Below are 14,274 nucleotides of genomic sequence, written 5' to 3'. Positions count from 1 at the left end.
TTACTTACCTAGTAAACACTCACTTCTCTAGAACTGTTACTAAGGAGATTTGTGAGACAATACATCTCAAAATCTCTATCACCTTTATCATCCCCAGTCTTCACATGAAATAAAAAGGACAAATGGAATTTTCAAACTTAAGTTGGGTAAACTTTCAGAAATTCTTAGATCTCCTTAGCCTAAAGTAGGTTTTGCTTCTTTGTTTGGCTTGAAAGAAAATGAGGTCAATTCCCTAGGAGCCCATTAACTCTCTCCCAATGAACCCAAAACTGAGCATCTTATACATCTGGGAATACTGCCCCCAACTCCAGTTTCTACATTATTACAGACTAATATAGCTGAGACTTGTACAGTACACACAGTTTTATACTCAAACATGTCCAAGAAGTGTTTCCTCTGAATAACCTTTTCATGGTTTAGAACTCAGAAACTGCCTTCTGGAAAACTTCTCTCTAACCTCAATAAATAGAATCTTGCCAGGTACTGTTAACAACTAACACAACAGTAAAACAGGGTGATGATCCTTGTATTCCTGTCTCTTAATTATAGAGACATGGGCCAATTTAAATCAATGCAAGATTGTCTTAGTAGGACATCTCAAACTGGAGATGAAAAAAAATCTTCAGAAGTAGATGACTGCAAAAATCAGTTTCTACACAAGTCTGTTGAATCTAGCTGATGACAACGTGAAATGAATCATTTGCCCAAGACCCATGGAAAAAGATGACCGAAGACACTGATTATCATACTTTAATGTGCATACTATAGCTCTTGAGCTACATTTTTTCTTCCTTTGCCAGCTGAAACTTTTGGATTGTTGACAGACTTGTTACCTATTAATCATGATACCTGTAGAGTCTTTATTCTTTTTTTTTTTAATTTTTATTTATTTATTTATTTATTTATTTATTTATGGCTGTCTTGGGTCTTCGTTTCTGTGCAAGGGCTTTCTCTAGTTGTGGCAAGCGGGGGCCACTCTTCATTGCGGTGCGCAGGCCTCTCACTATCGCGGCCTCTCTTGTTGCGGAGCTCAGGCTCCAGACCCGCAGGCTCAGTAATTGTGGCTCACGGGCCTAGTCATTCCGTGGCATGTGGGATCTTCCCAGACCAGGGCTCAAACCTGTGTCCCCTGCATTGGCAGGCAGACTCTCAACCACTGCGCCACCAGGGAAGCCCGAGTCTTTATTCTTAATACTGCTCTGTGTAACCTTAGTGAGTCCTTGGTATGAGTCCAAATACCTAGCTAAAATTTACTTGTGAGTCAGCTAAAATCATACACTTAAACTGACAGTTGGGCAGTCATTTTCTTTGTTGATACCTCTCATATCCCTTTGGTGCCAATTCTTTGTAATTAGTTGGCTTCCTAGGTAACTGTGAAACCGAGCAGGACCCTATGGGGCTCCTGGGCACGGAAGCCTTTCTGTCCCCTGTCTCTTGACTCCAGCCTCCATGACCTTCCTTGAATTCCAAAGGGCAGATTCGAACTGTTGCTAATCCGGGCAGGGATGCAAAGACAAGGGAGGGGCAGCCAGGGAACAATAGTGCAGCCTTGGGGCAGGGTCCTGGTTCTACCTCAAGGGATACACATAACAATGCCTTTAAACTCTTTTAAGAGGTCAGCATTCTTCATACCAGAGAAAGACCACCTGAGGCTACATTAAAAGAACCAGAGAAGCTCATTAAGATTACCTGAGGCCAGATTAGAAGAATGGAGGCCCTGCACACACTCTAATATTATCAGCAAACCCACCCTTGAACGGTTGTTATAAAACTCCTCATCAAATCCTCCCAGGTTGGGACACACAGTTTTTAGGGGCAGGAGCCCTCTATGTCGCCCTTTGCCTGGCAAAGCAATAAAGCTATTCTTTTCTACTTCACCCCAAACTCTGTATCCAAGATTTGATTTGGTACCAGTGCACAGAGGCCAAGCTTTCGGCATCAACTGGACTCAACCAAAAAGTGACTTTCCAGATGAAACTTTTTTTTTAAAAAAAATAGGGAATTTAGGTAACACACCCATATCTGGATCAGAATGAGAAAGTAATCTGCCTTGCCATTCATCAGACTGGGAGGACAGACACAAATCCAAATGCAAAGTCAAGAAGAAACAATGTTTCTCCCAAGGATATGCTGCATATGTAAAGTATCACATGATGACCCCCCCCCCTCTGAATTACCAATGCTATCTTACTGAGAAACATCATTCTCTAAAATCACAGACTGTCAGAAACTTTGCTGTATGAAATCATATTCATTAAAATGAACCATTCCATTCTTGCCTGTATGATTTAAGTCAGTGACAGAGAGAAGCAGCCTTAATTTCCAACCTACATACAGAGCTTCAAATAAAGGGGTTACTGAATACAACGTTCCAAGTTTCCAAGGAAACAGGCCTCTGAGTCTATTTTTACAGTATAGACTCTTTCATACACATCCCTACTTTGCTTTAAGGTTTCACCTAAATTTCACTTGAACTCCACTTTTTCCAAAAACCCTCTAACTCTTCTTTTCCTGTTTAATGAGATGTTCCATGGTTCCTCTGGTACGTGTTCTCCCTCATTGCAAGAAGTCAATAAACCTGACTTTGTTGGACTATACATTTGTCACTGGTGGTCTTAGGTCAGTCCAGGATCATAATAATTAGTTATGTCCACTAAAAACACATAGTAAGGATGATTATAGTAATCATAATAGCCCCAAACTGTAAACAAATCAAATGCCTGTCAAGTAAAGAATGGATAAATTGTGGTATAATCATACAATGAAATATTACATTACAATGAAAACAATAAACTATTATTGCTACACATGACATGAATGACTCTCACAGACATAATGTTGAGCAAAAGAAATCAGGCAAAAAAGGTGCATATTGGTTGATCCTATTTATCTGAAGATCAAGATCAGGTAAAAACCAATCTACAGTGACAGAGATCAGAATAGTGATTAACCTGGGCAGTGGGAGGGCAGGGGGATACAGGAAGATGGAAGGGTATTGATTGTGAAGGAGCATGAGGAAGCCTTCAGAGATTCTGATAATGTTCTATATCTTGACCTGGGTGGTAGTTTCATGAGTGTATACAAATTTAAAAATTCATTGTGCAGTACACTTAAGCAGTTTACTGTATGTGAGTTATCAGATCAATTTAAAAAACTGAAACAAAAAACTAAGAATAGAACTAACTAGGTGTGTATGAAATCTATCAAACAAACAAAAACAAAACTATAAAACACTCCTGATGGACACGAAAGAAGACTTGGGAGAATTTAAAGATAAATCGACCAATAAAAATGAACTTCAATTCTACTGTCTTCTGTCTGGTACATGAAGCACATAGGGCTCACTCCATGAAGATATCAGTACTCCGGACACTTATAAAAGAGCTAAGTCTTAAGCTCTCTGAGGAAGCCTGTTTTGATTAAGAAGACAGAATATCATAAAGATGTCAACTCTCCCAAAGTTAGTGTACAAATTTATGAGATCTCAGTAAAAACACTGATATTTTTTTAACTTGGTAAGCTGATTCTTACATTTATGTAGGGAAAATACAATAGCCAAATATCATAATAAAAAAGGATAGCAATATGGTGTTTGTGTGTGTGTTTGTGTGGAGGGGGTGAGGGACAGTAGGAGGAGGATTATTTCTATCACATTTTAACAGGTATTATAAAGACATAATAATCAGAAGTATGTGACCAGCACAGGACTAGGTATATTAATGCAACAGAATAGAATTTCCAGAAAAAACTCTAAAATATATGTGGCAATTTAGTACATAATAAAGATGGCATATCAAATCTATTAGCGAAAATATCAAGTTTTTAATAAATAGCATTGAGGCAAACGGGTAGATATTTAGAATGAAACTGAAGTTGAATTCGTATTTCATACCTTCTACCAAATAAGTTAATACCTTATATCAAACATTTAAATATTAAAAACATGAAACTGTAAAAATGCAAGAAGAAACAATAGGAAAATCCTTTTATAACCTTAAAATCAGGAAGACCTTACTAAATATGACACAAAAGACAAAAGCTATACAAGAAAAGATACACTTAGACTACATTAATTGAATACTATACAGCTGCATAAAATAAACACAATAGCTTTTAATGGAATATAACTTTGCTACTTTTCTGTCTGGTATTGGAAGCCCAGAGAGTTCATTGGGGATTATATAAGAAGATAGCATAAGAACATATCAGCAATCTGGGACTAACAAACACAGAAAATCTTGAACTATTGGTGTAACTATGAAAAGATCTGACTGAAACAACTGATATGGGAAGGACATTCTAACTCTCCAATGACCTAGATTTTCAAAGCTGTATCCAGAAAGCTAGAAATGTCTGGTTTCAAAAAAACAAAATGCTCATCTGCAATAATTCTAATTAGCCTAAATATATAATAAATTATCTTCCTCCATTATGGTTTATAATTTTTATTTATGGCTTATTTTAATGTAAACTTTTTTTGAAACAATTATGCATTTAAGTCAATATATTTATACCTAAAAATTCTTTGCAAATCTGTTCTTCCAAATTAATGTGGCTAAAATGACAAATATTGTTAATATAAAATTTTCGTCAATGATTTATTGAATAAAAATCAATTTCCTCCTTTAAATATGCATTTTAGAAAATATTCACCTTATTGTTACCTTGACTTAAAGAACTGAAACCAACCCAAAGGTCCAACAATAGGAGTTACAATACATCAACTCAATAAAAGAGGATAAAACCATTAAACATAATGGTTACAAAGCCTAGGCTAATACATAGAAAATATTTCTGACTATGTTAAGCAAAATTTTATGTATACTATAAATTCAGTCATGTAAAACTATATGTGAAAAAACGTGAAGGAAATTCAGCAAAATATTATCTGTGGGCTGGTGTTGGGTGATATGATTATGGGCAATGTTAATTTTCTACTTTTTTCCTCTTTCAAATTTTCTGCAATAGACATATATTGACTTTATAATTAGAAAATAAAAACTATTTAATTATAAAACCAAGAGAATTCCATTACAAGCCAGAAAAGCAGCCTTTATATTAGAGGTATCCTGTTATGTTAAAGTATGCAGCCACAGTTAGTGAGATTTTATTATTCCAAAAAATTCCACAAGAACACCCAGCTCAACCCTCCAAAACCACCAATTGTAAATGTATACCAAACACATACAATTTATTTCTGAAGCTGTCCGTTCAGCTCTGGCATTCCTGTTCGTAGATCTAATGGTATGACGAATGACTGCATGGGGCTGTGAATATAAACATAATACATACACTTTAAAAAAATTCAGTGACAAAGTTAGAAGGTCAAACTTTCTCTTTTTAATTAAATTATTATTTTTTTGACATGCATGACTACTTACTAATAAATTGTAGGATAAATATTTTAAAAAATGAACACTAAGATACTTTAAAAGTGTATTCATTTAGTCCATGTTTATACTGTATAAAATACTGAAGAGATGCAAAGAAAATCAGATGGAAATGTTACCTTCAAAAGAGCTTATAGTCTAGGAAGATAAGACACACAAACACTTATAATATTAGAAAAGGATAAGTGGCATTCATTAAGATTATTATTAATGCCCTGGGGAAGAAGAAATGACCTCCACCTGAAGGGGTAAAGAAATTCTTCATGACAGAGCTGTAATCTTATGTGAGGCCTTGAAGGACAAGTAGGCACTGAATGTGCAGCAAGGTGGGAAAAGCATTTTAGACAGCACAAAGAATATGAACAAAGTGATACAAGAAAAAAAGGAAATTGTGGAGTGTTTAGGGGAATTGGAGTTGGTTATTATGTGACTGCAGTGAACATTAAGTGAAGAGATGACAAAGCTGGAAAGACAGACTTGAGGATGAGCCACATCATGAAAGGCTCTGAATGTCCTGGCAAAATTTCTTGGCAAAAGAATTTTTTGGAGATTCTACAGAAAGGGAGTGCCGTCACAAGAGTCAGCTTTAAGAGTAACCTGATTAAGTATGTAAGAGGGTATGGAGGGAAGAAATACTGCATGGAGGGAGACTGAGTAAGAGTACTGTAGTAAACCAAGGGAGAAAGCTTACCACTTCCACCCTTTTGTACAAGCTCCTGATCTTTTGAAACAATGCCTTCAGCTCAACCCCTATCTACCAAATTTCTGATGACTCATTCTCATTCACTGATGACTCGGACAGTGGCTCAGATGTCTTTTTCTCTACTTTAAGACCCACCATCATACCAAAGGACTTCAAAAGACCATTGCTCTGGATTTAAGTTTTCTGACCTCATCTCTGAAGAACTTCTACCATACTTCAATGAACTCTACACTACTAAGATCATATCCTGGACTCTGTCATCCGCTCTGATATATGAATTCACATAATACTCCAAACTTCTCATCCTTTGAGCTTACTCTCTCATTTACTCCAATAATTTTTAAATGCTCACACTGAACTCTCAAGTCTATCAATCCATTACTTTCTCACTCTCCACATGCATTTCTCCTATCTTCACTTTTCTTCCTATCCAGTTTAGAGCTGGTGGTCCATAATTTCAAGCAATCTCTTGCATATATCCTAAATTTGATTTGCCTCCCCTCCCCAACCCCTGCTGTCCTTCTGTACACTGGCATACCAAAATGACAACCCTAGATGACTTAAACTAACTACCATTGGTTAATATCTGAAGTACCAATCACTGCTGGAGGAAAATTACACATTGAAAATTAATCTCATCTGAGCCTTAAACTTTGCCCACAAACACTTCTCTAGTCATTTAACCCATCCATTCTCCTCAATTACTATTTCATAGCTTCACCACACTTTTCAAACCCACCTCCTCCACACTTTCAGGAGACACTGCCACCTAGCTCACAAAGAAAACAGAAGTCAAATAGAAGATAACTTCTAGCTATACTCTCAAACTATCTTCCTCTTTAATGCAAGGAAAGAAGTATTTCTTTTTTTTGTTAATCTGAAATATATTTAACGCACAATATTATGTTAGCTTCCGATGTACTACAGATTTGACATTTGTATACATTAAGACGTGATCACCACTATAAGTGTAGTAACCATCTGTCCCCATTCAAAATTAATATTATTGACCATATTCCTTATGCTGTGTATAATAACCCTGTGACTTAATTATTATATTACTGGAGGTCTGTACCTCTTAATACCCTTCACCTATTTTGCCCACACCCACAAGCCTCCCTTCTGGCAAACACCTGTTTCTTCTCTGTATCTGAGTCTGTTTTCATTTTATTTTGTTTTGCTTTTTAGATTCCACATATAAATAAGATCATGTGGTATCCATCTGACTTATTTCATTAGCATAATAGCTTCTAGATCCATCCATGTTGTCAAAAATGAGAAGATTTCATTTTTAATGGCTAAGTGATATTCCACTGAACATATATACACCATATCCTCTTTATCCATTAGGTTGCTTCCATATGTTGGCTATTGTGAGTAATGTTGGTACATGTATCTTTTCAAATTAGTGTTTTTGTTTTCTCCAGGTAAATACCTAGAAATGAAATTGCTAGATAATATGGCAGTTCTGTTTTTTTTTGAAGAACCTCCATACTGTTTTCCATAGTGGATGCACCAATTTACAATCCCACCAGCAATAACACAAGGATTCCCTTTTTTTCCACATCCTTGTCAACACTGTTATTTGCTGTCTTCTTAATGCTAGCCATTCTGACAAGTGTGAGGTGATAGCTCATTGCGGTTTTGATTTGCATTTCCCTTATGATTAGTGATGTTGAGCATTTTTCATGTGTCTACTGGCCATCTGTGTGTCTTCTTTGGAAAAAATGTCTATTCAGGTCCTCTGCCCATTTTTTATTCGGGTTGTTTTTTTTTTGATATTCAGTTATATGAGTTCTTGGTATATTTTGGATATTAACCCCTTATCAGGATATATCATTTGCAAATATCTTCTCCCATTAAGTAAACGACCTTTTCGTTGAGTTTTCTTTGCTGTGCAAAAACTTTTTAGTTTGATGTAGTCCCATTTGTTTATTTTTGCTTTTGTTTCCCTTGCCTGAGGAGACATATACAAAAAAATAATGTTAAGACTGATGTCAAAGGCCATACAACATATGGTCTTTTTCTATGTTTTATGGTTTCAGGTCTTACATTTAAGTGTTTAATCCATTTTGAGTTCTTTCTTGTATATGATATGAGAAAGTAGTCTGGCTTGATATTTTTGCATGTAGCTGTCCAGTTTTCCCAATACCATTTATTGGGAATATACCACTGTATATTCTTGCCTCCTTTGTCATAGATTAATTGCCCATATAAATGTGGGTTTATTTCTGGGCTCTCTATTTTGTTTCATTGATCTATATGTCTGTGGTAGTGCCAGTACCACACTATTTTGATTACTGTAGCTTTGTGATATAGTTTGAAATCAGGGAGTCTGCTTCCTCCAGCTCCATTTTTCTTCCTCAAGTTGCTTTGGCTATTTGGGGTCTTTTGCACTTCCACACAAATTGTAGAATTGTTCGTTCCAGTTCTGTGAAGAATGCCATTGGTATTTTGATAGGGATTGCACTGAATCTGCAGACTGCCTTGGGCAATATGGTCATTTTAACAATATTAATTCTTCCAATCCATGAGCACAGTATATTTTTCCATTTGCTTTTTTATTGTTTTTTTTCTTTTGGCTGTGCCGTGGGGCATGTGGGATCTTAGTTCCCCAACCAGGGGTCAAACCCATGCCCCCTCCATTGGGAGTACAGAGTCTTAACCACTGGACTGCCAGGAAAGTCCCTATTCTTTCTGATGCAATTGTAAATGGGATTGTTTTCTTAATTTCTCTGATAGCTCTTTTTTAGTGTATAGAAATGCAACAGATTTCTGTATATTAATTTTGTATCCTGAAACTTTACTGAATTCATTTATTAGTTCTAATAGTTGTTTTTTTCTTTTTTACTGCATCTTTAGGATTTTCTATATATACTATCACGTTATATGCAAACAGTGAGTTTTACTTCTTCTTTTCTAATTTGGACTCCTTTTCCTTATGTTTCTTGTCTGACTGCTGTGGCTAGGACTTCCAATACTATACTGAATAAAAGTGGCAAGAGTGAGTATCCTTGTCTTGTTTTTGATCTTAGAGGAGATACTTTTAGTTTTCCACTGTTGAGCATGATGTTGGCTGTAGTTTTGTCATATAGGGTCTTTATTATGTTGGGTATGCTCCCTTTATACACACTTTGATGAGAGTTTTTAACATAAATGGATGTTGAACTTTGTCAAAACTTTTTTTCTGCATCTACTGAGATGATCATGATTTTTGTTCTTCAGTTTGTTAACGTGGTGTCTCACATGGATTGATTTGTGGATACTGAATGATTCTTGTATCCCTGGGATAAATCCCACTTGATCATAGTGTATTATTCTTTTAACGTATTGTTGAATTCGGTTTGCTCATATTTTGTTGAGGATTTTTACATCTATGTTCATCAGTGATATTGGCCTGTAACTTTCTCTTCTTCTTCCTTTTTTTTTTTTTTTTGTGGTGTCCTTGTCTGATTCTAGTATCAGGGTGATTCTGGCCTTGTAGAAAGAGTTCACAAGCATTCCTTCCTCTGCAATTTTTTGGAATAGTTTGAGAAGGATAGTTATTAACTCTTCTCTAAAAGTTTGGCAGAATTCACCTGTGAAACTGTCTGGTACTGGACTTTAGTTTGTTGGAAGTTTATTGTATTACTGATCCTATTTCCTTAATGTAATCCATCTCTTCTTATTTTCTATTTCTTCCTGACTCAGTCTTGGGAGTTTGTACGTCTCTAGAAACTTATCCATTTCTTCTAAGTTGTCCATTTTATTGGTGTATAATTGTTTGCAGTATTTTCTTATGATTCTCTCAATTATCTGTTGTGTCAGTAGTAACTTCTTTTCATTTATGATTTTATTTGGATCCTCTCTCTTTTCTTCTTGATGAGTCTGGCTAAAGGTTTATCAATTTGTTTATCTTTTCAAAGAACCAGCTCTTAGTTTCATTGTTCTTTTCCGTTTTTTTTTAAGTTTCTATTTCAGTTATATCTGCTCTGATCTTTATTATTTCTTTCCCTCTACTAACTTCTGGTTTTGTTTGTTCTTCTTTTTCTAGTTCCTTTAGGTGTATGGTCAGATGTTTGAGATTTTTCTCGTTTCCGGAGGTAGACATCTATCCCTAAAAACTTCCCCTTTAGAACTGCTTTTGCTGAATGCCATAGGTTTTGGATGGTTGTGTTTCTATTTTCATTTGTCTCCAGTTATTTTTTGATTTCCTCTTTGGTTTCTTCAGTGACCCATTGGTTGGTTAATAGCATATTATTTAGCCTCCACATGTTTGTGTTTTTTGTAGTTTGTTTCTTGTAGTTGATTTCTGGTTTTACACTGTTATGGTCAGAAAAAATGCTTGGTATGATTTCAATCTTAAATGTATTGAGCCTTGTCTTGTGGCTTACCATGTGATCTATCCCGGAGAAGGTAGCACTTGAAAGCATATATACTTTGCTGCTTTTGGATAGAATGTTCTATTTTATCTATTAAGTTCATCTGATCTAATGTGTCATTTAAAGCCAGTGTTTCCTTCTTTCTGGATCTTCTGTCCATTGATGTAAGTGGTGTATTAAATTCCCCTACTACTATTGTGTTACTGTCAATTTCTCCCTTTACATTTATTAACATTTGCTTTATATATTGAGGTGCTCCTATTGGGTGCATATATATTTACAATTGTTACATCTTCTTGGACTGATCTCTTGATCACTGTGTAATGTCCTTCTTTGCCTCCTGCTACAGTCTTTGTTTTAAAGTCTAATATAAGCATTGCTACCCCAGCTTTCTACAGATTTCCATTTGTGTGGAATACCTTTTCCCATCCCTTTACTCCGTCTGTGTGTGTCTTTAGATCTGAAGTGAGTCTCCTGTAGGCAGTATATATAGGGGTCTTATTTTTGGGTCCATTCATCCATTCTATGTCTTTTTTTAAAAATTTATTTAAAAAAATTTTATTTATTTTATTTATTTTTATTTTTGGCTGCACGCGGGCTTTCTCTAGTTGCGGCAAGTGGGGGTTACTCTTCGTTGCAGTGCACGGGCTTCTCATTGCAGTGGCTTCTCTTGTTGCACAGCATGGGCTCTAGGTGTGTGGGCTTCAGTAGTTGTGGCACGTGGGCTCAGTAGTTGTGGCTTGCAGGCTCTAGAGCGCAGGCTCAGTAGCTGTGGTGCACAGGCTTACTTGCTCCGTGGCATGTGGGATCTTCCTTAACCAGGGCTCAAACCCATGTCCCCTGCATTGGCAGGTGGATTCTTAACCACTGCACCACCAGGGAAGCCCTCAATATCTTTTGAATGGAGCATTTAGTCCATTTACACTTAAAGTAATTATTGATAGGTATGCAGGTGTTGCCATCTTGTTAACTGTTTTCTGGTTGTTTTTGTAGTTCTTTTTTGTTCCTTTCTTTTGCTCTCTTACCTTGTGATTTAATTACTAGGGTTATGTTTGGATTCCTTTTTCTTTAGGGTGTATTTATTATAGGTTTTTGGTTTGGGGTTACCATGAGGTTCACAGATAACAACAACAACAACACACACACAAAATTATTTTAACCTGGTAATCTCTTAAGTTCAAACACATTCTAACAACCCTGAATTTTTACCCCCTACCTCTGCCTCACGTTTAATGCTTTTGACATCATGTTTTACATCTTTTTTGTTTTGTGAATACCTTAACTATTTACTGTGGATATAGATGATTTTACTATTTTTATTTTTTAACTTTCATACTAGCTTTATGAATGACTGGTCTACTACCTTTACTATATGTTTGCCTTTGCCAGTGAGATTTTTCCATTCGTAATTTTGATATTTCTAATAGTGGTCTTTTCTTTTTCACTTAGAGAAGTCCCTTGAAAATTTTTTGAAAGCTGGTTTAGTGGTGTTGAACTCTTAGTTTTTGCTTGTCTGTAAAACTCTTTATCTCTCCTTCAAAACTGAATGATAGCCTTGCCAAGCAGAGTATTCTTTGTTGTAGGTTTTTTCCTTTTATCACTTTGAATTTAATGTGTCACTCCCTTCTGACCTGCAGAGTTTCTGCTGAAAAGTCAGCTGAGAATCTTATGGAAGTTCCCTTGTACATATCTAGTTGCTTTTCTCTTGATGCTTTTAAGATTCTCTATCTTCAATTTTTGACATTTTTATTATAATACGTCTTGGTATGAACCTTGGTTTCTCTTTTTCCAGGTTAGGAAAGTTTTCAGCTATTATTTCTTCAAATAAGTTCTCTGCTTCTTTCCCTCTTTTCTTCTTCTGGGATCCCTAGAATGTGAATGTTAGTACACTTGATATTGTCTCAGGGGTCTCTTAAACCACCCTTATTAAAAAAAATTCTTTTCTTTTTCCTCTTCAGCTTAGGTGATTTCCACTACTCGGTCTTCCAGTTCACTGATCCGTTCCTCTATATAACCAAATCTATTATTATTTCTTTCTAGTGTGTTTTTAATTTCAGTTATTGTATTATTCAGCTCTGTTTGATTCTCCTTTATATTTTCTAACTCTTTCTTAAAATTCTTACTGTGTTCTTCCATCCCTCTCCTGCTTTCATTGAGCATCTTTATGATTATTACCTGAAACTCTTTATCAGTAGACTGTGTATCTTCTCTTTGTTTAATTTTTCTTGTGAGGTTTTGTCTTGTTCCTTTCTTTGGAACATAGTCCTCTGCCTCTGTTTGCCTAGTTCTCTGTGTTTATTTGTAAGTATTAGGTAGATCAGCTATGTTTCCTGAATTTGGGAGGAGTGGCGTTATGTAAGAGACATCCTATGGGACCCAGCAGCACACCCCTCTGGGCAGCAGAGCTATATGCTCTAGGCACGCCCCCTATGTGGGCTGTGTGGGTCCTTCTGTTGTGGCAAGGCTGACCACTGTGGGTGTGCTGGTGGGTAGGCATGGCCTCTGGCCCAGTTGGCTGCTAGGACCTTACTGGTGCAGGGTCCCAGGGCTGGTGTTGGTCTACTGGTGGGCAGGGCCAGGTTCAAAGGTAGCTAACTATGGGGACCAGGGAAGCTTGGGGTTGGTGCCAGCACACTGGTGGGCAGATAAGCCCCCAGCACTAATAGGGTAGCGGGAGGACTCCAAAATGGTGCTTGTCAGCATTGATGTCCTAGTGGTAGAAAAAACTCCCCAATACAGCTGTCGCCGGCATCTATATCTTTAGGGGGACTACCAGTTGTCTCCTGCCGCTCCAAGAGGTTCTGCAAGATCAGCAGGTGGGTTCCTTTCAAATTACTGGCTCTGTGCTAGGATTTGGACTATGTGAGACTTTGCATACGCCCCATAAGAGCAGAGTCTCTGTTTCCTACAGCCCTCTTGGCTCTCTTGTATGCAAGCCCAGGATGTCCTTCAAAGCCAGATGTTTTGGGGGCCCATCTTCCCAGTGCAGGACCCCTAAGCTGGGGAGCCCAATACAGGGCTCAGATGCTTTGCTCCTTGGGGAGAACATCTGCAATTGTAATTATCCTCCTGTCTGTGGGTCGCCTAACCAGGGAGGTGGGTCTTGACTATACCATGTCTCCACCTCTCCTACCCATCTCATTGTGGTTCCTTATTTACATCTTCAGTTGTGGAAAGTCTTTTATGCTAGTCTTCAGGTCATTCTCATAGATAGTTGAAATTTGGTGTGGCCATTGGAGGAGGTAAGTTCAAGGTCTTCAAGGCACCATCTATGCCACATTTCCCAAGAAAGCCTTTCAAGAAGTGTTTCTTTAAGATCAAGTCCCTCATTATAATCTAGATCTCACCTTCTCCTTCCTTTTCAAGGACTTTGCCTATTCACCTTGCTTCTTGACTCTTCTATCTCTAACTATTGGATCCTTTTCATAAGCATCCTGTTTAAACTTTTTTGCCCCATATAAAAAAAAAAATCAATAGCCAAAAAATAGAGACAGAAGACAGACAAATCCACTGTCAACTCATTTTCCTCCAACTACTGCTCTATCTTATCCCCTTCTTTGACAACTAAATTTCATAAATAAATTTATTTTTCAAACCACTCCAACCTAGCTTCACCTCTAGTATTCTTATATTATCCTTTTAAAAAAATATTTATTTATTTATTTGGCTGCGTTGGGTCGTAGTTGCGGCACACCGGATCTTCATTGTGGCATGCGCATTCTTTCGTTGCAGCACTCGGGCTTCTATCTAGTTGTGGCGCCCAGGCTCCAGAGCACACAGGTTCTCTAGTTGTGGCATACGGGCTCTAAAGTGCACAGGC

General features: G+C 37.0%; 1 protein-coding gene across 4 annotated transcripts in view; it reads right to left on the bottom strand.

The window, feature by feature from the left end:
- MAP4K5 (mitogen-activated protein kinase kinase kinase kinase 5) overlaps positions 1 to 14,274 on the bottom strand; it is a 143,480-nt gene that overhangs the window by 48,154 nt on the left and 81,052 nt on the right. For all 4 annotated transcript variants that reach the window (XM_068545603.1, XM_068545588.1, XM_068545597.1 and 1 more), the window contains one exon: positions 5,189 to 5,267. In XM_068545603.1, the coding sequence (XP_068401704.1) occupies positions 5,189 to 5,267 (79 nt within the window). The remainder of the gene's footprint in view (positions 1 to 5,188; positions 5,268 to 14,274) is intronic.

Source organism: Eschrichtius robustus, chromosome 1 (assembly GCF_028021215.1).
Source record: "Eschrichtius robustus isolate mEscRob2 chromosome 1, mEscRob2.pri, whole genome shotgun sequence".
Classification (NCBI taxonomy): domain Eukaryota; kingdom Metazoa; phylum Chordata; class Mammalia; order Artiodactyla; family Eschrichtiidae; genus Eschrichtius; species Eschrichtius robustus.
This window is presented reverse-complemented; position numbering and strand designations above follow the sequence as displayed.